The sequence below is a fragment of the Eublepharis macularius genome, chromosome 7, assembly GCF_028583425.1.
Source record: "Eublepharis macularius isolate TG4126 chromosome 7, MPM_Emac_v1.0, whole genome shotgun sequence".
Lineage (NCBI taxonomy): Eukaryota > Metazoa > Chordata > Lepidosauria > Squamata > Eublepharidae > Eublepharis > Eublepharis macularius.
The window spans coordinates 54,832,995-54,857,176 of record NC_072796.1 but is presented as its reverse complement, the minus strand read 5'-3'; the positions used below and the strand labels follow the sequence as shown (position 1 = coordinate 54,857,176).

Here is a 24,182-nt window from a genome sequence, read left to right as displayed (position 1 = left end):
ACTTGGCTGGTATGGATAGCTCCAGAGTGAGTGATCAAGGATATTTTTCAGAAATAGTTTGCTGTGTAGAATAGGCACCCACACATGGATATATTTTTTTTGCAGATTTTGGGCTCATAACATCTTTGTTATCTATGTGGCATCTGAATTTTGTTCAGTGGGTAGCCTCAAAACTGGGCATTCCATGCAGCTATTCCACAAAACTGTTTATTGTTTAACCAGGGATAAACTGATCATAAGTTTTGTGGCTCATTGCACTGTTCCCATTTGTAGCAAATTAATTTCTGGCAAATTAATTTGGTTGCTTTAGGTACCTTGGAACTTGGCATTCCAGCTTGTTGTTATTAAAAATGAATTATAGTTGGGAAAGATTTTATCAAATTTTACTAATGCAAGAGACTCTTTTTCTAAAACATTGTCCTCAAGTTTCTCTAACACATCAGGTAAGAAGTTTTCTTTCCAGCAGTGGCTACTCCGGCCTGTTCCAGTCTGTCCCAGCTTTTACACCCCTGACTGGGCCTGATGAAGCAGCATGCATCAAAATTGGTAACGGACAAACAAAAGGGTTTTTTTTAAATCCCCAAATGCATTTATTAAGTACTGATTTGTTTCCACAGACTTTGAAATAAAAAATAGACTGAAGATTTGTCCCTCGAATCGATCCAATGAGTAATGAAGGTGACCTATCAAGCCCCGCTTGCTTTCCTTTTCCCCAACAACAAAGATTCTGCTTCGTCCTTCTCGTTCCTTTACTCTATTGTTAGCGGACCGCTGCACTTCCCAGCTTCCCCAGAGGAGTTCGAAGACCTTCCAGGCGACACCGGCGATTCCACCAACCAGGCCGGTTCTCCCAACTTCTCCTCCTGTCACATTTAGCCACGCCCCTTCCCTTTGCGGCACACGATCTTTCCTGCTCGGGGCCCAATGGCGCCAGGCCGAGAGGCGTAGAGGGGCGCGGATTGGTCCGCGGCGTTCCAAGGGGCGAGCCCACGGAGGTTTTTTTTTTTTTAAAGCTAGCAAAACTGGTTACTTTTGCTTGCTGGCTTCTTTCCGCTTGGCAGGCGCAGGGGGTCCCTGTGCCATCGCGCCGCGTCGCTCGGGGTGAGTCGCCGGGGCCTGTTGGCAATGCGAGGGGGCCTGGCCGCCCAGGAGGGGACGCCAAGTTGGGGAAGTTTGCCGGGCTCCGCTCTGCTTCCCTCCGCCCGCTGCTGGTGGGCAGATGGCGAGGAGGAGCCCCGAGGGATTTGCGCGCCTCTCAGCCTTCCTTATCCGACCCCCTCCCGGGCCTTGCTTGCAACGCGCTCGGCCGGGGGTCAGCCATGGCTGCGGCGCTGATCCTAGCCAGGGGTTGCAGCGGGTCTCTCCTGGGCCGCAGCTTACGTGCCAGGAGATGGAGGCCTGCCCCGATCCGCAGGGTGGGTCGCGGACGGCGTGGGGTGGGCAGGGGGTGGCAGGGGCTCCTCTTCGGGGCTGAGCGGCTTCGACGCATCCCTCTCCGCGCTTCCCCGCCCGTGGGTTTTAAAAGGGCCCGGCGTCCCAAGCGGAGCAGCCTTCCCCTAAGGGGAAGCGGCTTTCCTCCCCAGCCCCCCGGCGCTGCCTTTGTGGGGATGGGCCACAGCACGGACTGATGCTGCGGCGTTCAGAACGAAGAGCAGAAGGGCGGCGGCGGAAGGCGCTTCGCCCTGGGGCCCAGCTGGGCTCCCCCGCAGGCGTAAAGTGGGCTGCAACGGGCCCTGTGGGCCTGGGGCATCCTCAAGTGCTGGAGCTTCTCGCCGCAACAGGCTGCGCCTTCCCTGCGGCCCTGATCCGGCCCGGGTTGGTGGGACAGGAAAGTGGCCCCGAGAGGGGAAGGCCGCCTATGCTCATTGAAGGGAACAGGCCGCTCCTGAAGACGAGCATTCCGCGCCCCAGAGAATAAGAGGAAGGCCAGGCGCTCGCTCCTGCGGGGGCTCTTCTCCTTTTTCATTCGTTCGCAAGCGCAGAGCCTGGCGGCTTCTTCCCTCCTCCCTGTTTTGTGACTTGCACTCGTCCTCATGACAACTTTGGGTATAATCCGCGCCCCCCCCCGCCCGGTCTCACTGAATTTTCATCCTTTGTCTTGGCTTGCTGCCCTTTCTGGCTGTTCCTTCCTGTTACAGTGACATGTTCAGTAGCCCAGCTGACTGCTGGTTTTCAGGACTGGTCCAGGGAATTCTTGCAGGTGGCTGAAAGGAGCTAGGGCCAAACTGGCAGTATTTTGGGCTGGAACTGAAGAGGCCTGCTTTTAGGAAAGGCTTATTTGAGTGCGAGGTGCTGCCTCCATTCAATGCTGCACATGTCTTTTACAGTCCGTTGGTGTGAAGTGCAGAGCTGGGATAGTGCAGTGGTTGGTGTTTTGGACTGGGGGCTGTGCTCAGCTCCCCACAGTGCCATGAGTGGTCCTTGGCCAGAAGGGTTGCTCTGAGGATAAAATGAAGAAGGGGAGGGCTTTTTATGTTGCCCTGAGCCTGTGGACAAAGGGCAATATAAGAATGTGATAGGTGTATCACCTGCCCCAAATCTTCTGAGCTTTATCATTCCCTGTCAATGGTATAGTAGCTAATGTAATGTAAAGCTTATATTGTCAGGCTTTGGCCTGGGAGTTTCTATCCTTATACCACAGTAGAGATCTCGGAATGACCTTGGACCAGTGCAGCTAACTAACTTCGCTAGGAAGAGTGTGTTGAGTTTCATATCTTTCTCCTTTGGAGCTTCTGTTGCCCTGAAGTTATAGAACAGACAATAATGACTAATTAGACAAAATAGTTGTGCTAATGCTTATTGCTGGGAAATAGCTTGTAAAAGCTCCTGGCCATTGAAAGTGTACACAAAATGTTCTTAAGATGGTATAGATAAGAACATGAGAGAATGAAATCAACAATAGTTGCTATTGTTCAACTGGCACTCCAGAACAGATCAGCTGTGTGATAGTAGACATTGTAACTTTAACCCATGCATACACACGCATGCAGTAATACAGTGAAGATCTTTGTGCTGTGATGGCAACTGTTGCTGAAAGAACTTTTGAAAAATCTGTACAGCCAATCAGAAATCCTTTGGGGGCAAAAGCCTCACCTGTCCTCACCGTCTTTTCTAAAACACTTGGCAGGCACCAGGAAAGGGGCACCGTGGCACCCATAGGAGCCTTGTTGGGGACCTGTGCACTAAAGTAACAGATAAGAGACAGCTTGAGGGTGTGTTGCATTGCTTAGGGTACTTAAAGAAGGTGATTTCTGTTGAGAATGAGTGTGCAAATCCAGTTCATGCCCCCAAGTTGTAACAAACGTTGTTGGCACAGACCAGAGAAATAACTGTTGCAGAAAACGAACTGTTCATAGCTTTTCACTCAATAGCCAGTTTGGTGTAGTGGTTAAGAGCGCAGGACTCTAATCTGGAAAGCTGGGTTTGATTCCACTCTTCTCCCCTTAAGCCAGCTGGGTGACCTTGGGCTAGTCACAGTTCCCTGGAGCTCTCTCAGTCCCATCCACCTCACAGGGTGTTTTGTTGTGGGGTTAATAATGACATACTTTGTAAACCGCTCCGAGTGGGCATTAAATTGTCTTCCAAGAAAACATCGTGATGTGACGTCCCCTCATGGGTCAGTAATGACTCGGGGCTTGCACAGGGGACTACCTTTACCTTTTACCTCCTTCCTGAATGCTGCTGGGAGAAAGCCATGGAAATTCTCCCTGTGATGGAGGGAGATCTCAAGGAAAGTAGTTCCAAATATTACAGCGATATGTAGACAGACTTTTGTTGTTGTTTTTATAAAATCATAAGCTCAGAGTCTGATGGATGGAGGCCTCTAGCACTTGGTGTGGTATGTTAGCAGAAGCAATCTACTCCAGTTCAGTCTACTCACAGCTCTGTAAAAACTCTAACCAATGAAAGTGTTCACAAAATGTTCTTAAAACAATATAGATAAGAACATTACAGAATGACATCAACAATAGTTGCTTTTGTTCAACTGACACTCCAGAACAGATCAGCTGTGCGATAGTAGACATTGTAACTTTAAATCATGGAGAAACCTATCTATTTATTAAGTGTAAATCACGATAGTGAATACTTCCAGGGTTAGTGCATACTGAATTTGGATGTTTGGGAAACCAGTGGCTACTCAATAGCTGCTGTTTGTAGTCTTCCAGATTAAATTCTTGGATATTGCACTATTGTTACACTATAGCAGACATTTGCAGTCGGATTGCTTTATCCACACTGGAAAATCCTGTTGTGAGTGAATCTAAAATCTAATTGGCTACAGTGTTCCTGACATAACTGGGCAAATCCAGAGGAGGAACTTTAATTTCCTAAACATCCATCCAAAATATGTGGGTACAAACAGCTGCTGGAGTGGATTGATCTTTCACTCCCCTTGTTTAGTTGTAATATTTCAGATAATTACTTGGCCAAATAAGTGTTATCAAAATCTATTTACTACTAGGTTAAGTGAAGGCAAGGTTGGATTTTGGTGTGGAAACTGGGATATAACCAGTTTTAAGCGCTTACCACTTAAAGCCCTGAGCTCGCAGTTTTCAAAGCAGATGATACTATAGTTGTTATTAGGAAAATTTGCTTGTGCAACAACTGAGTAGAATCATTTCCTTTACTTCAGCAGATTTTCATAAAATGGTCTTAGGATCAAGAAGCCAGTTAAGAGCAGGATATTTCTGAGGGAGATTGGAAACTTGAGGCCTGATAACAAAGCTGTTGTACTCATGGCCAATGACCCCTTTTCTGCCTACATTGCAAAATGGTTGTTAGGCGTGTACTCTGAATTTTGCCACTTAAGCAAACTCATTTTGATTATGATTTTGCTGCGTCATGCAAATTTATTAGGGGCCCTCTTTAGGTGTCTTATGCACCGTGAATGCAATGAAGTCAATACAGAAAATAGTGACTGATTGTCTGCTGGGTGGTTGTATAAATTGGCCTATATGAAATGTAGTTTGGTGACATTACTTGCCACAGAGGAAGCTTCCAGTAAAATGTCAAAGCTTGAAGCCTTTGAAATGGGCAGCTGACACAGCTTTCCTTACTTTGCTTCCTCCCCTCATGTGATCTGCAGACTCATTCGCAATGAGCTGCCTCAGTCTCTAAAGTCCTCATGACTTATCTGAAACTGCAGTGATGCAATTTTAGAAGTGGACAACTATAGTATAAAGGAAATCGCTCTGACAAATTCCATGGCTGTGACTTATTGAAACCTAGATTCTGAATCTCCATTTTTAAAATGTCTCCCCTAGATTTTTCAGCCGCACCAGTCTGAACAAAAAATGTCGTCAGCTCTTGAAACCCTCTTTGAGTACATTGATAAACACCAGGATCTCTACGTTGAGGTAAGAGGCCTCTTCTGTACTGGCTTAAGATCAAACCTCTTACTTGATGCCAAACAACCCCGTATGTGCCCAAGGAGCTGCGGAACTTCTTTCCCTACGTAACAGGAGTGCGAAGCAACTCTTGCAATGGAGCCATTGGCTTGTCTTGAGTGATGACTGAGAAAGAACTACTCCATCTGTCCTGAGTGGGTGGAATTATGTCCTTTAGAAGCATTAATTTCCAGAACCGCTCCTCTTTCTGAATATCTTTTCATCCTATAATTTGCTTAGTCGTGGTGTGTGATGTAAGCCTGTCATTTTGCTCACAAGGCCACAAGCTCATATATACCTTTATTCCCTGCCACAAGTTAAGATTTACACTGATTTCAACCTAGGCAAGGTTCATAATTAACTGAGCTTTGAATGCCAGTTAAGATATCGAGAACATAAAGGTTGCGCCAGCCCGAGATACTTGAATGGTGATAGAATATGCTTGGCTGCTGTGTTCCTTGCAGAGTAGGCGGGGGGGGGGGGAGAGTCCTTGCCTGGAAGAGAACATTCCAGTGAGCTTGTTTGAGAGTAAGTCTGCAGTAGGCCTGCATTAAAAGTGCCCTAAGAATCAGAACTGAAAGCCTAACACTGCATTGTAGGACAAAATTCATACGGATGTGGCAGTCAAAACCAACTGCAGAGGGGCTGAAACATTTGGAAGATTTAAAAGGTCTCAGCCTGATGCTGGATGCCAAGTGAGCCTCTGTGAGAAGGGGATTCCAAAGCAGCATATTTTGGTTCCTGTATGCAGGGAATTGTTTTGTATGGAGTAGCATTCAGTCCTGTTAACCCTGTCCTGCCACTCTAAGGGGTAGGGCCCAGCCACAGGCTTATGGCTTCAGTAAGAACTATAATGAAGAAGTGCATGCAGAGCTTAGAAACAGCAGCCGGGTTTGCCTGGTTAGTACCTGGCAGCACTAGTCATGTCTCAACAAGATGTCTATTTGGGAGTTTCATTTTTTGAGTTAAAAAGTTGCTTGATTGGATGTACAAGAACTATGCCCATGAGCAGGATGTAAGTGGTGTCTGGTCTTTCCTGTTGAAAACCTGAGCTTATCACTGCATCTGTCGACAGCTGAACTTTTATATTGAAAGTTTTCTGGCATGCCAGCTGCATTGATGAGGAAATAGCTAGAAGTTGGTCAGGTGACACAAACTGTGAGAACACAAGGGACTCAGAAATGTGTGCAGAACTGGGCAAAGGAGGTTCTGCGTCAGCTTTGCTGTAGTTCATGCAATTAGCGAGCAGAGAGCAGAGTGTTTGAGTACACTATAACTCTTTAGTGACAGATTTCACCCTGATCTAAGAGCCTATTGGGGCTTAAAGAGTCAGGGACTGCTGGAATATGACATCACAACTTGTATCCTATGTCCTGTGAGCAGAGGGTGCATTTTTCCAAACCCTTCTGTTTTCCTAGCATCCCCTAAGGCCACTGGAACAGGATACTGAGAATCATGGCCTTTAACCAGCCATGATTAATATGGAATCTTTGTCACCTGGTTGCTTTTTTTTACTTCTGAGTGTATTTCTGGAACCGCCTAATTGTAGCGTTGTGTTTTTAGTTTAATATATAATATTTATTGTTGTTTTAATTGTTGTAAACAGCTTTGGGCTTTATTTGAGGGAAAGGTGGTATAAAAATCTAATAAATAAAAAAAATTAAATAGACAAGATAGCACAGGAGAGTTGCATTGAAGAGGGAGGACGAGGCAGCTTGGGCCCCACTTCCATCCTGGCGGTGATGGGGAGGAGTTGCCTTGATTCCTCCTCATTGCCTGTCGTTCTCTGTGTCTCGTGGCTCCTTCTCCGTAAAGCTCTCACAACTCCAGCGCCAGCTTTTCATTGGTTCTGGGGGGGGGGGGTTGCTGGGGGCTGAGAGGCAGGAAAGATCCAATGGAAACCCATGAGCCCACATAAGCCAATAGTATATAAATACTAGAGTGCTTTATAAGCGTTCGTCAATAATGACTTCTAGCTACACAAGATGAAATGTGTTTTCTTTTCTTCTCCCGCTCCTCTGCACCTCCATTCTTGCCAATATTATTTATGAGTAGCGACTGGCCAAGTGGGTGGCAATCCAGAGTGTATCAGCATGGCCAGAGAAGAGAGGAGAAATCCAGCAGATGATGAAAGTTGCAGCCAAAGATATTGAACGGTTGGGTGGCACAACACAATTGATGGACATTGGAAAACAGAAGGTAGGAAGAGGTTGCTCTGGAGAACTAGAGAGCAATCTAAACAGTTTAGAGATAAATGTTTTAAATTGAAGTCATTCATTCAGTCTTCTCTTTTTAGAACCTGGTTTAGAGAAGTCCCAGAGTCCTCCCATGATCTCTTAGCGGTCATCAGCAGCTGACCGCTAAGCAGTTTGTACAATCATATTATAAGAGTTGTTCCTGTGAGACTGGTGGAGCAGAACGTTCAGCTTGCTTCCTCCATCAACCTGACTGCTGACAAGTCCGGCCTCTGTTCTTTCTGTGAAATGGCTGGGGGGATGACGGAGGATGAAGAAGCAAGGCAAAGGGAGAATCTCTTTTCCCGCCCTCATTCTGGCTCTCTGTAGAAGCTGTTTTCTCCTGGAGGGGCTGGGAATGGGTTGGTGTATGCAGAAGAGAGAATTCTTTCTTTTGTATGGCCCTCATTCTTTTTTCTCTGCTTGTCTTTTCCAAAAGACAGGAGAGAAGACTGAAAAGAGAATTCTCTTCCATCTGGCTCTCCCTTCCATGAAGCATGGAGAAAAGGGAGGGAGAGAGAGAGATGTCTGGTGACACTTCTGCACTCTGCAAAAGTCTACTGATGCATGCTGACTGAAAACCGCCCCTTTGGAGGCAGTTTTCACTTTGAGCATGCACGGACACCCCCAAACTGAAAACTGCCTCCAGAGGGGCGGTTTTCAGTCAGCACGTACTGGGATTCCTCTGGGGAGGGCATGCAGGTGCTTCTCTTCACAAACATGCCCCCTCCGACCAGCCAGATGAGCAGGGCTGGGGGATGGTAGGTGGGGGCAGGGGATACCCCACCCTGGGTAGGAGGCTGGCAAGTCTACACCATACAAATGGTACTGATCTGATCAGATACTGGTAGCACATTGGTAGAACTGCGCAAAATGTCTTCAGCCACCTTCCTTGCTGATCCCCCTCCTTGAAAAGACTGGTTGGACTTAAATTCTCCACCAGCATATGTTTCTAGATGTGAGTAAGGAGAAGGGATGTTGGAAAGCACAAACTGGAGAGAAAGTAAAGTAGTGAACCTTTGCATAGCCTTTAGAAGCTTGAAAATGTGCATTTACTTTGTTGACAGAAAGGTCAGAAAAGGTGGCTTCTCAGCAGGCATGAAAATGGGGGGGGGGGGGTTTTGAAGACTTTCCCTCTGCTCCCTACATCCTCAGTGTGGTATGTTAGCACATGTTGCTGGTGACCATTGTGGTAGGAGCATGCATAGCTTCAAAATCCTAGTACAAGCTCCAGAAGAGATCTTCATTGTATCAAGAACCACATCATTACAGATGTGTCTGGGAAGGTTGCTGAATTCACACACACACACACACACACACACAGAGAGAGAGAGAGAGAGAGAGAGAGAGAGGTAGGTAGGTAGGTAGGTAGAAGGGAAGGTAGAGTGCAGAAAGGGGATGCTTCTGGTAGGCCTTCACAATCCACTGAAGGCTACTGATGTAGAACACAAAGTCATCTTCTGTGGCATGGCACCCTGAGAACTAGGAAACCAGTGTTGTACACTCAACCCAAGAAGGATGCAATACGTCTTGTGACTTATTTAAGCCTTTTATATGGAGATGAGTGAAATTCTGCAATCAGTGAAGCTATCTAATAATGAACTGTCAGATCTTAAACATGCAAAGTGGTTTTCTTTTAAATTTACCTGATTTTTTTGTCTGATGTGCACAATTGCATTTGGCATACAGAAAGGCCACCATAATCTAAAACATTGCTGAAATCGTTGAAACATTGTTGAACTGTGAACCTGAACAGTATATTAATTAGTATTGAGTTCTAAGAGGACATAGTTTTGGATGCAGAGCATCACATTGATCTCTGCTGCCTCATTTTGCAACAAAAGACTTTTAAAAAAAAAAGCGAAGGAAGCTTTTTCAAAATATTCTTCTAATCTCATTAATGCAGTATTTCAGTGTAGAGTATTTTGGTGAATATCTCCCTGGAATGCTACTGCAGGGCCATTCTAAGTCCTTGCTCTCCTAATGGCTCAGGGTCCCAGTCCTGAGCACCACATTTCTTTCCAGTATGCAGAAATCACTGCATACTGGTTGGATGTCTTTATCCTATGTACATGCATCTTCAATAGTATAAGAAAATGTTAGGCTGAGAGTGCTGAGTAGAGCCAAGCAAGTAAGGGAGGATAGCAAACCATGTGGCCCATCACACCCTAATGAACTGCTTTTAGAAAGGCACCTGTTAGGATTACATATTTTTAGGTGTTTGTAATGCAATTGTTACTATGTTGATGAGGGAAACTTCCCAGAACACATCTTGTCACTAAAATTGGCATCTTTCTAATTCTAGCTACCAGATGGTTCAGAGATTCCTCTACCTTCAATAATTCTAGGCAACCTTGGCTCGGATCCTCACAAGAAAACAGTTTGTGTTTACGGACACTTGGATGTACAACCTGCAGCACAAGAGGATGGCTGGGACAGTGAGCCTTTTACTCTGGTAGAAAGAGATGGTAAGACGTGCAAGACACCAGTCAGTCTCTGGATTGCCTCTTGACTTTAGAGAGAAAATTCATACCTTGCCTCTAATGAGACCAGTTCTAAGGAAATGATAAACATCTCTTGCTGTTTCTTTAATTCCTGTTCTTCCTTCTGGCTATCCAGGCAGCATTCCAAAGTGTTACTTTTCAGTGCTAATGAAGTGTTTCAGCCATCCATTTGCACAATAACCTGCAGCCACAAACTCTCAGAACATTTGCACATAAGCCTCCTTAGTGTAGTTTAAGCCTGTTCCTTTAATCAGATAGTTTGAGTAGACCTGCAGCCCAAATGTGTGTGCGTGTGCATGTGCACGTGCGCTCGCACACACATACACAGAGGGTACTAGCAAAGTGCTGAAGATACCATGTTTTTTTTCTGCTGCCTCAGCCTTTTGTGGGGCATGGCTTTCCATTTTGTTCATTAAGTAGCAGAGCTTATAATCTTGAGTCAAAGGCTGATGTCTAATGTCTGCCTCTCCAAACTGACATTAAAGGAACTATAACATGCTACTGCTTGATAGCCAAGGCTCCTGGTTATTAAATAATAACAGATTGCCTTGTAATTGAATGTATGCTTTGAAATTGAACCAGACACACCTTTTAAAATTCTGTTTTGCTTTCTGCTGTGTTAATGATCCGTGCCCTCTCCATGTAACTTCAGATGTACATCTGTTACATGTCACACTTGGTGAGCAAGAACTTACCTGTGCAGTGTTGCATTTGCCTCATGTCTTGTTCAAGCCATGTTGTCTCACTCAAGTATGCATATTTAACTTGCTATGAATACATGATGACTTGGGGGGTGGTAAGTTGACGCAGCAAACTATGCTTTTCTGTTATTGCTGAGGTGACTTGAGAGCTGCAGGTGAAGCAATAAGATGTTGGGTGTATGCGGTTCTACATGGATGAGTTAGTCCTGCTTGCCTGGTATCCCATTTTATTGGGCATGGAACTTCAAAGTCTTGCTATAGTAGGCATGCCTAGACAGCAATTGCCCGTGTTCCTGTATTGTGAAATAAAGGCATGGGAAACGTTTTGGGGTAAGGCACCCATTTCTCCGCACATACGCCAGCACTTGCAACCAGAAGTCAGTCTCGCAGATGATATCAGCTTGCCTTGGTCCTACAGGTTTTTTGGTTGCATAGATTGCAGTGCCAAGAGTGCCTGTTGCAGTGTTCTGAAATACCAACATGATGCATCCCATTTCCCAAGAGGTCTGTGGTTGTACTCTTGATGGTGGATCAAGTCGCCCCATGGTCTTGTGGCACCCAGTGGTCAGCCTGCATGTTTTCAAAGGACAAGACCTGCCATGATGAGGATTTGGGGGGAGAAGATGGCTTGGTTTAGAAAGCGAAAGTAAAGCTGATGAGATATGACAGGGTGGTGGTGCCTGTCCTCCATGGTGAAGTTTTCTTCTGCAGGTGAAGCTGGTGTTGAGCTTCCAGGCGAGAGAATTCCCACCACCCCCTTTCCTTACCACTTTTGTTTTGCTGCTTTAGGGAAATTGTATGGCCGAGGGTCGACAGACGACAAAGGTCCAGTGCTTGCCTGGCTGAATGCCCTGGAGGCTTATCAAGAAACTAAACAGGTATCTTGCCCTTCTGTTAAATTTGCTTGCTTTGTAAACGATTAAACCCTATACCTTGGCATTAAGCCACTGTGGCTCTCTTTGAAGATAAAAATTAAACCTGCTGAATTTGGCAATTTGGTCCATAAAAATCCTTTATGAGGTGACTTCCTGAAAGGCAGAGGAACACATGACTCAGACCACTAGTCCACCAAAGTCAGTATGGTCCTCAGACTGGCAGCGGCTCTCTTGGGTCTCAGGCTGGGGTCTTTTCAAAGCATCCATCACCTATTGCCATATCCTTTAAATGGAGAGGCCGGGGATTGAACCTTTGACCGTCTGCATGTCAAGTAGGTGCTCTGCCACTGAGCTCTGGCCCCTCCCATCTTGTGGCTTGCTGCGTTTTTTCACTATGCAGGAAACTGGTCTCCAAGACTATAGTCAGGCAGTACTAAACCAGCTGTTGTATGCGTAGCCTTCTTTTTCTTGCTCGTGCATCTGCCATAGTGATGTCTTGGCCTGGCCTATAAATCTTCCCAGAAAAAACAGCAAAACTATGAGTGCTTGCAGTCTGAGCAAAGCCAAACAATCTGGAAAAGGGCTGCAGTTTGTCCAGGGGCCCTAAACTATGCAGCTCAGCCTTAAATGCATGTGGGTGTGAGTCTTGTTTCAATATTACACACTATGTTGATTTAGAAAAAAAAACCTGGAAGATGATATTTATATGGTCCCATTGTTGTTTCTCAAGCTTGAGGGTATGTATGATCCTTTTATTGCAGCTGCTAAATTTTACAATTCAGTTTTAAAAATGTCACTGTCTCTCTCCTAAAACTCAAGTTTGCCGTATTGCAAGCCCACCCACAATGAAGAAAATGCAAAACATACAAGTGGGGGCCCATAACAAAATGTTGCAGATTGTGTTGAGGTGACACTGTGGGGGGGAGGGGGCTGTACTGGGTCTTGCAATGCTGGCAATTCAGGCATGTTGGGGGGTCTTAGGGGTGGGGCAGGGCAGTTGCAGGGAGGGGGAATCCCATTCCCTGCCTTCGCTTTTCTCCTCCCATAGATCCTGACATTTGTTCCCTCCTGTCTCAAAGACCCTTCCCTGTTTCTTTCCCCCTCACTAATGATCCTTCTCTTCTCCCCCCTCCCTCTCCTGCTTCCATGGAAAATCCCCTTAGCGTTTCCCTTCCCCTCCCACTCCCCCCAAGCACCCTTCCCCTCCCTCCCTCCCTCCCTTGTTCCTACCTCCTGAGGGTGGGTTTAGTGCTGGCCCTCCCTGGGCTTGCAAGGTCTTGTCACACTGCAGCACTGGCCAAGTGCGTCAGGGGCTCCTCTCATCCCAGTATTGGCCCAGCACAGCATTGGCTGGGTGCATCTCAGTGTTGGATGAGTGCAGCAGTGCTCTTCACATTCCGGTGCTGTTTCCCTTCTTTGTCCACCAGCTTGCTCCATGTGCCCGGGGTGGTGGTGGGGGTGGGGCATAGTGTCCCCTGCCATTCCAGCAGTGTTTGGGGGTTCCCTGTGCTTGAAGTATGTGCTGATGCCACCTGGGCCTTGTGGGCTGCTCTTGGGCATGCTGAGCCAGATTGGTGTAGTGTTTAAAAGCAGCAGGACTCTAATCTGGAGAACCAGGTTTGATTCCCCACTCCTCCAGTTGAAGCCAGCTGGGTGACCTTGGGTCAGTTACAGCTTTCTCAGAGCTCTCTCAGCCATACCCACCTCACAAGGTGATTGTTATGAGGATAATAATAACACACTTTTTAAGCTACTCTAGTCTGGCATTAAGTTGTACTGAAGGGCGGTATATAAGTATAGGGTTATTAATGGCAGATGGGTAAGTGGTGCCTGCTCATAGGCCGTGTTGTTGTTGTTTTGTTGCGGGGGGGGGGGGAGAGTTAAGCCCCCAATTCTTCCTTAGTTTTTGCATTTTTTGTTTCTAAATGTCCCCAGTCTAGGTTTAAGTATCTGCAGATTGGAGCCTCTTGGCTATTAGTAAATAATATTTTAAAAGCAGCTGATCTAGATAGAATAGATTGTAGACAAAATTATAAAAAGGATCTATGAAAAGTCGGTATAATGTATTGGTTAGAATGTTGGATTAGGATCTAGTCGATCCAGGTTCAAGTTCTCACTCTGCCGTGAAGCTTGGTGTGTGGCTCTGAGCCATATACTGTCAGCCCAATCTATACAAGGTTGCTTATGGGGATAAAATTGGGGAACATGTAGATTACAGACTATTATTTACTGAAGTCAGACACACAGAATGCAGATCCCTGCATGTCCTTTCTGAGTAGTGGTCAAAAAGGCAAATCCATTTACTAGTTTCAGATAGTAGGTATTCTTAATTAAAATGATGAATGTTAATTAAGCAATGTGTCTTTTTTGTTGTTGCTGTTTTCTAAATTGTCTTGTGCCATTAAGCTTTGACTATTGGTGGTAACTGTAGCACAGTGCCTGATGAGTGGCGGGCATGCCTTTGGGAAATCTAGATTCCAAGCCCCGAGTCACTTTGGAGTCTGTGAGGATAAATAAAAATTACAAAGTACTGTGATCAGTGGTGTGGATTGAATTTTTGTGGCCATGGCTTGCTTGATTTTATGTGTCTTTGATCATATTCTTGCGTTTTCTACCTTCTAGGAAATCCCAGTGAATGTCAAGTTTTGTTTAGAAGGGATGGAAGAATCTGGCTCTGAAGGCCTTGATGAGCTGATATTTGCACAAAAGGATGCTTTCTTCAAAGATGTGGACTACGTTTGCATCTCTGATAACTACTGGCTGGGCAAGAAGAAGCCCTGCATTACCTATGGCCTCCGAGGCATCTGCTATTATTTCATAGAGGTAAAGTACTTCTCTAACTGAAAGTAACTGGAGTCTGTTTCAGCGGAGTACTAGTTGATGTTCTCAAGGGGCAGCATCTGTTAGCATTCCAGTTGGCTTGTGTGAACAGAATACCGAAAGTGACTAAATACTAAACCTTGCCAAGGTTTAGAGCCATTTGATTATCTGTGCCATCTACATACATTTACATGATGCTATTCTGGTGTCATTGGAACTTAAAGCTTATCAGTTTCCTAGAGCTAGGTAATTGTGACCACAAGTAAAATTATTCACAGAGCATTGTATGGGCTCAGCAACAGCGAAAATTCTTACAAAAACAGTCTGTTGCTCAGACTTGGATGCTGCGGTCATCATTTGATGGATGCCATAATCATCCCTAACTGGTATAATCCCAAAGCAGGCAACTGAAATTGAATACAGTATAAAAGGGCGTTCCTGGCACTTGTTCTAAAGTAATTTGTAAGCTTATGCAAAAGAGAATCCTCAAGAACAAGTATGTAAAATTTTCTTTTGTAAAAATGAAAAAAGGGGTTGGTTGGTAGTTTATTCAGAGCACCAAGAACTGTTCCAGACTGCCTGTCAATTTATGAGACTTACACATTCAAAATAATTAATTTTGGTTTCAGAAAATCCTTATTTGCAGGTGACAGTAGCTATCTTATTCTTCATTTGTGCTACTGAAATGGGCCTCCAGCATCTTTACACTGTCATGCATAATAATTATAGAAACTTAACAGGCAACTAAAACCCTGAGAAATTAATACTTGAGTATCGATGATGGTTGAATAGCCTTCTTTTGTTACTGTATAGGTGGAATGCAGTGACAAAGACCTTCACTCTGGAGTATATGGTGGGTCGGTGCATGAAGCTATGACAGACCTTATCACTTTGATGGGTAAGGCCTGATCCTACAGTTTAACTGAAATTGTCTTGAAACAGAGGGTGTTAACTGATAGTTCAAAGGTGAGCGAAATCTTATCATGACACACCCAAGTTGATGACAGCGGCATGGGTAGCCAGAGAAAAGGCAGGGATCCCTTTTGCAGGACCAAGGTAAACAAATACTCTGGTTCTTGATGGACACAGTCTCAGCAATTTGAATATTGCCTACAAGATACTTGCAGCATAAGCCACACTTCTCTTTCAATGCTTGATATATAAAAGGTAGGTGAGTAGATGCATCTAAAATTCTGTGCCCATTCAGTTTCCAAGTCTGTATCCAGTTGGACCCGGTGAACCTCTGTCTTTTCATTCCCTTTGCCACTGAAACTTCTCTTGGCTGACTGCAGCCATTGCCTCATCATGCACATATGTTCTTCTGAACATGGTGGCAGGAAGAAGCTAGAGCATGGGCCTGCTGATGGCTCTTGGGGCAGCAGGCCACATGTGAGGTGGCCAGCCCCACTATATATTCACATATGATGTAGATACTGGCTGGGCCGGGTCCAGGTTTGGGCAGGGCAGGAGGCTTGGCAAAATGCTCCCTAATGGGCCTGTTTCCTAGTGGGCCTAATTTTTACCAGCAGGGATTTGTGCTTCCTCTCCACCACACAAATGAGAAGGCCAAGTGGTGGCAGGGTGGTGGTTGGCAGGTAGGAGCGGCTGCCGCAGACAGGCAAGTGACAGAGGCTGCTTCTGCACACTGTTCACCTCCTTGGATGGGGTGGAAGAAAATTGGCTGTTGCGAGAACCATTGGAACTGTCGCTACAGTCTGCCTTCTGCCTGTGTGGAGCAGACAGGATGGCTGGAGAAGCTTTCACAGCAGCAGTTGGACCTTTTAATAAGGAAGTAGGCCAAAATATCTGTTCCTCCTTGGCAGCAGCAGATGGGGAGTTGGGGGTGAGCCTTCACATGGCACAGCTCTCTCAGCAGCTGCCTGAGGAGGCTGGCCCTGTGTGTATTTCTTTCGAGTTTATCCTAGTGTTGCTCTTGACCACAGTGGGTTAAATGGGCATGCACTCTGCTTCAGGACCAAAGGGCAGGTCAGCATGTGGTGGTTGTACACTCTCTTAGTGCAAAAAAAAAAAGCTGTGTGGCTGCTAGAGGGCAGCCCTTGCCTGAGATTTAATCAACTGCTGCACTCTTTTGAGTCTGCATGAAAGTAGTGCTGTGTTGTACAGTTGCCTGATTGCCTTAAGTGCCTTTGTGCCTTGCATATTGCTCAGCCTTAATTTTGACTGGTGGTTCATCCTAAATCTTGCTTGAAGGGAAGCCTGTCACAGTGACTTAAGTGATGGATTGGTCAGATGTTCCTTGGCTCCAGGAAAAAACAAAACTAAAGGTCATTTGTGTTGTCCAAAGGCGAACTCTGAAGTTTGTCCTCACTCAGGAGATTCTCTGCAGGGGAGAATCTTTGGACTTAACCAGCAGCAATAATTTCTAATCTTCTAGAAATTAATAACTAGAAGCATGTGACTGGAATTGATTCTCCATGGATTCATCTTGTGAATGAGTGGCTATAGCAAAGGGATGGCCTGCAAGCTCCTAGCAAATGGTGCGGCTGTTTTTACGTGGGGAACACTAGGCAAAGTTGGTTTATCTCTGGTGTCTGTACCGGAGAAGTCAAATCAGATTTGCTGTTACCCAAACTGTGCCCTAGATGGAGCCTAATAACCTGTTCAAAACTTCTGGATCCATTTCAGTCTGGCTTCAGGCTGGGATGTGGAACGGAGACTGCACTGGTCGCCTTGGCTGATGACCTTTACTGAGAACTAGTCTGGGAGACTGGGACCCTGCTAATCCTGCTGGATCTCAAAGCAGCCTTCAGTGAGGATGTGCTCCCAAAAAAAAATCAGTTCAGTCTGGATCCAGGTATCAGGGAGACCATAAAAATGCAGTATCCCTGAAATCCTTGTCAGATTCTCTCATCTGGTTTGGTAAATTTAGAGAATCTTGAACTTATCTAGCCATTATTCCCTATAGGAAAAAATTGTCCGAGAGACTTGGGGGAGGGGGGGACATTTTTTAAAAAAACACCACATTTTCAAGGTATGTACTCCTTCCTGTCCACTAAAGACCCTCCCCATTTTCAGGAAGATTGGACCCAGGGATTCAATTCTGTGGATCCTGAACTGATTGACCCCAGCCATTCTCCATGGTTTCTTATGGGGGAAACATTTCCAAAGCTTTCCAGGCCAAAACAAAAACACCTTAAACAAAGGCAACCCCTGGCTAAAAGCCAGTCCCAAATGCAAGTCCACTCCCAATACAAGCTGAACCAACGAAGTCCAACAGAACCAAACTATAGCAAGGGAACCAGTGTCAAACTAGAGAACCCCAAACTCAAGCAATGGGGGGAGGTGCTCGCTGGACAAGCCATGGAGTTTACAAGATGGCCAATTGTGGCTTGAAGGGCTCTTTTAGAGCTCGGGTGGAGGTGGGATGGGAATCCACAGCCCTTGTGGAGAAAAGCAGACAGCAACCTCATTCCAAGGATTCTGTTGATGTACCGAATCGTTGCTTGGAGTCAGTAATGGACTGGATGAAGGTGAAACAATCCTGATGAGACAAAAGTTCTCTGGGTTAGTAGAAAAGCTGACCAGCATGTGAGATCTCCATCTTGGTTAAGGTTATACTTCCCCTGAAAAGTCAGGTTTGCAGCTTAGGAGTATTGTTTGACACAGCAGTCACCTTAGAAAGCTGGGTGGCTGCAGTGACTCGGGGTGCATTTGCCCAGCTTCTGCTAGTGCATCAGTTGCACCTGGTTTTGGTTCTGTGAGATCTAGCAGGGATCCATGCCTTCGTTACATCTCAGCTTGACTACTGCAATGCGCTCTGCTTGGGGCTATTCTTGAAGAGGGTTCGGAAGCTGCAGAGTGCTGCAGTTGATCTACTGGTTGGGGCTAGCTATTAGGGTCATGTGACCCCAATATTACGGCGACTACATGGGCTACTGATCTGCTCCTGAGCCCAATTCAAGGTGCTGGTTCTATCCTTTAAAGCCTTACATGACTTGGGACTAGAGTATCTGAAAGACCATCTTTTCTCATATGTTCTTGCCCAGGTGTTAAGAACACAGGAAGAGGCCCTCCTGGCTGTCCCATCAACCAAAGAAGCTCGGTTGGTGGGTGCACAAGAGAGGGCCTTTTTGGCAGCAGTCCCATGGTTGTGGAACATTGTCCTCAGAGAGGTTTGCCTGGCCCCCTCAGTCTCTAGCTTCAGGAGTCAGCTGAAGGCTGTTTTATTTAAAGCAGCTTTTAAATAGTATTTTAACTGTGTTTTTAACTCTGTTTATATTTTACATTGAATGTCTTTGGAGGAAAGGCAGCTAATAAATGTTTTAAAAAGTAAAAAATACACTTCCAAAAATTCTAAGAAAATTGAGCATTTAAAGGATGTGGAAATGCCTGTTTAAAAAGAACTGTCCCTTCAATCCCTTTGATACGGTGCTCAGGTGGAAGCAGTGGCCAGGCCACTTCTGCTGACTTACCATCCACGCCCTTTCCTGCATCACTGCTGTGCTTGACCCAATCCCCTGCTTGTTGGATTACTGTTGCACTCTGAATTGCCTAAAAGGGCAGCCCCATGGAGAAACTAGAGCTGGTATACAATGCTTAGTTGGTTTCTGGTATCACCCGAAGGAGCATCTGTTAAATGTTTAGAATGAGTTCGGCTGATTACCAGCATGTTTCCAAGGAAAATTAAAGGTGCTGATTCTAACCTTTCACAACCTTGCCTTGGGATATTTGAGGGAGTGTCTTGTTCCACGTCTTTCTATCTGTCCACTGAAATCAGGTTTGGAAATTTGCTGGTGGCTTCTGGAACCAGTTTCTAGTTGAGGCTCCTAGGATTTGAGGCCTTGGTGCTTTATAAGATGGGCCTTGAAGACCCATCTGTTGGCTTGGAATGTAGATTTTTTTGACTGATTAATGTATTTAGTGTTAAACAGAAGGATTTTAATGTCTAAAGGAATTATTTTCTGTATCTAGCTTTGTTATAAAGAGCACAAGTCCTCAGGTTTAAGGTAAAATTTACTGTTTCAAGGTATGGTTTGGAGTTACTCTATTTTCAGTTTTTGAATGCCTGTTTGCCCAGAAAGGGGCACTAAAATGGGACATGAGTACACAGTGGACTGACTGCCATCTCTGCATTCAGTCTGGACTGACTGATATAATTCCCCAGAAGATCTCTGCAAATTGGCTGTAAGAAAGATGGCCAGTAGTGCTAAAACTTTACATTTATTTTAATGTTGCTGAGGAAATTAAGATTCCCTGAAAAACATTGTGATACTTCTGCTCCCTAAGGAAGTCGTGCCAATGATGGTGCTGTTTTTATGATGCATTTTTTGCTCTGTTTTCTGGACTGCCAGTCTGAAAACCTATCTTAAATAAATGTTACTACGCATCAAAGCCAAGAAGGTTGTGAACATTGTCAGGCAATATTTTAAGATGCCTGAGTTTGTGTAATATTGTGTCCTGTTACCTTGTAGGATCACTAGTGGATAAGAAAGGAAGGATCCTGATTCCTGGCCTCTATGATGTGGTGGCTCCCCTCACGAAAGAGGAGCAACACCTTTATGATCAAATTGACTTTGATCTGGAGGAGTATGCGAAAGACGTAGGAACCACACGACTACTGCATGAAACCAAGGTAAGAGATTTTCCCATCTTCTGGCTTTAGCTATAAAATATCAATTCTGTAGGAGGAAATAAAGCAGTAAGACTGGAAAGGGTGTGATCACCATAATGGCCATCTATAAGACTCTAACTGAAGCCTGTGTCCTGATTGGTGGGCAATCACTGTGTTGATCCCAAATAACAGAAGATACAAAGATGAAAAAATCCGTCTCTTATCACACCCTTTTAGGCTGGTATGTTTATAGCTGCCTAGTACATTTTGCCTGTAGAACAAATACTCATGACTGACTTTGCAATCTAGTCTCATCTCCATCTTTTTTTTCTAGAATGACATCTTGATGCATCGGTGGCGATACCCATCCTTATCCCTCCATGGAATAGAAGGAGCTTTCTCAGGTTCGGGCGCCAAAACTGTGATTCCACGGAAAGTTATTGGAAAATTTTCAATAAGACTTGTGCCAGACATGACTCCAGAAGTTGTGACCAAGCAGGTATGTGTGGGTTGGGAGTATATGTATGCTGCTCTGTGACCTGGAAGAACTTGTGCAGACTGACCCCTGCTGGTTTTGAGTGTCTGACGGTGCCCCCCAACAATCAGCCCTGCCCACAAACATGTTAAGATGGAGTAGTTTATTTCCATGGGATTAGGCATTCTGCTTTGAAAAGGTTTGAGCTGTACTACATGGGAAGCTTAATCCGACAATGAAGAGGAAACCTTAGTGTCTTAGGTAGAAATGCGGGACTTCCTTGGCTGTCTAGTACTGAATGTATGCCCAAGCCTTGGGCTTCAGTTGAATTCTAGCTCTGTTGTATTATCTAGCTCTGTTGTATTAACTGGTCATGCCTTTTTATTGTCAAAGGTTCAGGATTACTTATCCAAAAAGTTTGCTCAACTGCAGAGCCCCAATAAATTCAAAGTTTATCTGGGCCACGGTGGAAAACCTTGGGTGTCAGATTTCAATCATCCTCACTACATGGCTGGCAGAAGAGCCATGAAAACAGGTCAGTAAATCTTGTATGGAATCCGTCTTAATCTGACTGGCCTAGGGGAAAGCTGCCCAGTTTACTAGAATGCATCAGACAGTCACAGCCCCATTAAAGAGGTCCCTTAGCAAGGCCATGCAAGAGGCCTTGATTCAGTGTCTGCCAGTGACTTGCATATGTTGATAGTGGATTTATGGCTGTCCATAAGTTAGGAAATGGTTTTCCATCATTTTCCTTCCACGTAGGTAAGCTGTCATATCGACAGAGATTTAATTCTTCTGTTTGCACTTGTAGAAGGAAAACCAACCTAATTCAAGAGGAACTCCTAAAATATTTACCCAGATTGAACCGATTAATAATACGTTCAGGCACTTGCCCTTCTACCATCCTGGCATCCTCAAGAGTTCTGGAGGGACCCTTCCATGCTTCTCCTTCAGCCGTTGCAAGAACAGGGCCTCCAGAGCTGTACGCTTTTGCCCGCACCTTTTATTAGGCCACGCATGCAGCTGCTTGGGGTGGCAAGTGGGAAGAACCAGCCCTGCTAAGCAGTCATTTAGTAAAGGATGCAGCTGCTCAAGAGCAAACACTTTCAGATGGAGAAATGACCTCTGAGGAACATTACGTTTAACAGTGCCATCTTAAGCAGCGTTACACGCTTTGAAGACCATTGAAATCAGTGGGCTTAAAATGGTGTGATTCTGCTTAGGTTTGCACTATAAAATGGATTGTTTATTTGAAAGATACCTACTACCTAATGCTGTGGCTTCTGTCTGAGTTGAGGCCCTGTGTGGCTACACCATAGAGCTTAAAAATAGTGGGATATCCCTTAATAATTATCATCCCAACTAATCTGGCCAAAGCTCCACCCATTAATCAATTCTCTCTTCAAATGAATATCCTTAATTAAATCTTTAAATCCATTGGTCTTAAGCGTGTCTGTGGATGCATGGTACAGAAAGCAAAAACCCTTTTCCTTTCTCTTTTCCTCTCCCTGCCCGCTCTAAGTATTTGGTGTGGAGCCAGACTTGACCAGAGAAGGCGGGAGCATTCCTGTCACGCTAACCTTCCAAGAAGCAACAGGCAAGAACGTAATGCTGCTTCCTGTTGGATCTGCAGATGATGGAGCTCATTCTCAGAATGAGAAACTCAACAGGTAAGGCATAGAAAGGGACACAATGAATCTTTAAAAGCTTTTAAGCTGTGCACCTAAGATGAGCTGCTCAGAATAGTAACTGTGCTCCTCTCTCCCGGTCTGACAGCGGCATGAATACATACCTTGTTTCCGGTGTATGCTGCCATTGTGGAATCTGTGTACATTTCTTTACTGAACGTTAATACTGTGCCTCCTTTCCAGGTACAACTATATTCAAGGTGTCAAACTGTTGGGTGCGTACCTGCACGAAGTTGCCCAGCTGAAGAACTGAATCTGAATGTTGGTCTTGTAAATGAAGTTGCTTTTGGGGACCTGCAAGTTCCTCCCAACAAACTTCCTTGCAACTTCAAAAACTGCACTAATTCTCTTCCCCACTTTCTACCAGACTAACTCACACTGAGATGCCTGGCAAAATATTTTTGAACTCCACTTTGAGCACCTTATGTCGATGGATCTTTGTCCGAAATTACTGAGTTCCGTTCCAGGCAGTATTTCTGTGCTAAAAAGCCCTAAACTATAGTTTCAAGCAGGGGGTGAGTGGGAAGGGGACCCAGATGGAGGAAGCTGTCTATAGAAAGGCCCTGTTTTCCCATTGACTTTATGTGTAGGTTGGCAGCAAATGATTTTGTTAATGCCCCATGAACTTCTCCATGGGTTTTTTGCAATCTTCTAGATCATCTTATATAATTCCTATCATCAGAATCTGTGGCTCATCAGCATCTCTTGCTGGGCAAGAACTATGTGTTTGTTTTCACAAGTTCGTACAAGACAACAAAGTCCTCTTGGAAAGTTTTGAAACTGGAAGATGGGAACAGGGTGAGGAAGAGGCCAAATGACGTCTCCATTTCCCCCCCTCACTGGGCTTGCTATCTTGCTATGTCTCTTTAGACAGCTGTGCCTCTTGGCAGTTTCTGCAGACCTTGTTGACATTGAGTATTCCAGCTTATTCGTGACAAGCTGGTATTTTTCTAAAGCATCCTTTGTATTCCATATGGGAAGCTGCTAAATTATAATTAAAAGAAATCTGGCTCTAACAACTTGGTGGTTATTGTCTTGTTAGAAATGGAAGTGATTAGAGATTGGTAGGTCTAATAGGAATTTCTCAGGTGTGACTAGATGAGAGTTTTTTCATCTGTCTCAGGAAGTCAAGTCTACACAGTCACGCTTGGAGGAGAGAGTGCTAGCAACTCACAGATGCTTTGTACTTTTAAACAGCTCCCTCAGTATGGAACAATGCCCTGTGGTAGAGTTCTCTCAGATGCTTTCTTCTCTTAAGAGGTGATCTCGCACCATAGTTGGAAAGCCAGAATTATTGGAGAGCCTAAAGAAGATTAATATGGAGCTGTTTAAGGTGGAAACAAGTAGGAAAGGCTGAACAGCATGTTTTGGCTGTTTTTGGTTCTCTTGCTCCATCAAATTAATATTACACAGTGGAGGATGAAATGGTAGGGGCGTACTAAACAATTTTTAAAAGCTCAAAAGTAAGACTTTTTCAGTCAGTGTACTAGTTCTCCAGCACACTGTATATTTAAAAGTCTACTTACCAGACAACAATTAATGATAAATGCTTGGTCAGGTACCTAGAATTCAAATATTAAGGTCTCCCAAGTCCATCTAAGCACTCAGATGCCAAGCCAATGTTTCCCCGATATTTTGTGTCCAGTAAGTGTTGGCTCTAGGAATTCAGACGTGTGTATTCAAAGCCTACTGTGACATCAGAGCAGTTCAGCCAGTGTCATCAAAAACAAGAGAGGAAGATAATGAAGAGTGATACGTGAGAACCAAAATACACTCTGTTGTGTAGATAAGTTGTGAGCTAATTTTCTTTAAATGATGCACAAATAATTTTATTGATATGAGGTGGCATTTATTTCTGAGAAGTGTTCAAAACCTGAGTGCTCATAATGATAAAAACTCCAAGTGGCAGCAGCTTATCTTCCATAG

At 44.9% G+C, this 24,182-nt stretch overlaps 1 protein-coding gene across 1 annotated transcript; it reads left to right on the top strand.

The window, feature by feature from the left end:
• Nucleotides 1–1,021: 1,021 nt before the first annotated feature.
• CNDP2 (carnosine dipeptidase 2) lies at nucleotides 1,022–23,275 on the top strand. The gene is made up of 12 exons (XM_054984609.1): nucleotides 1,022–1,101; nucleotides 5,265–5,357; nucleotides 7,443–7,586; nucleotides 9,927–10,089; nucleotides 11,616–11,704; nucleotides 14,324–14,524; nucleotides 15,335–15,419; nucleotides 19,954–20,114; nucleotides 20,428–20,592; nucleotides 20,962–21,103; nucleotides 22,091–22,238; nucleotides 22,440–23,275. Exons 2-12 carry the CDS (start codon nucleotides 5,295–5,297, stop codon nucleotides 22,507–22,509), a joined length of 1,431 nt encoding a protein of 476 aa, XP_054840584.1. The 5' UTR covers nucleotides 1,022–1,101; nucleotides 5,265–5,294; the 3' UTR covers nucleotides 22,510–23,275.
• The last annotated feature ends 907 nt before the right edge of the window (nucleotides 23,276–24,182 follow it).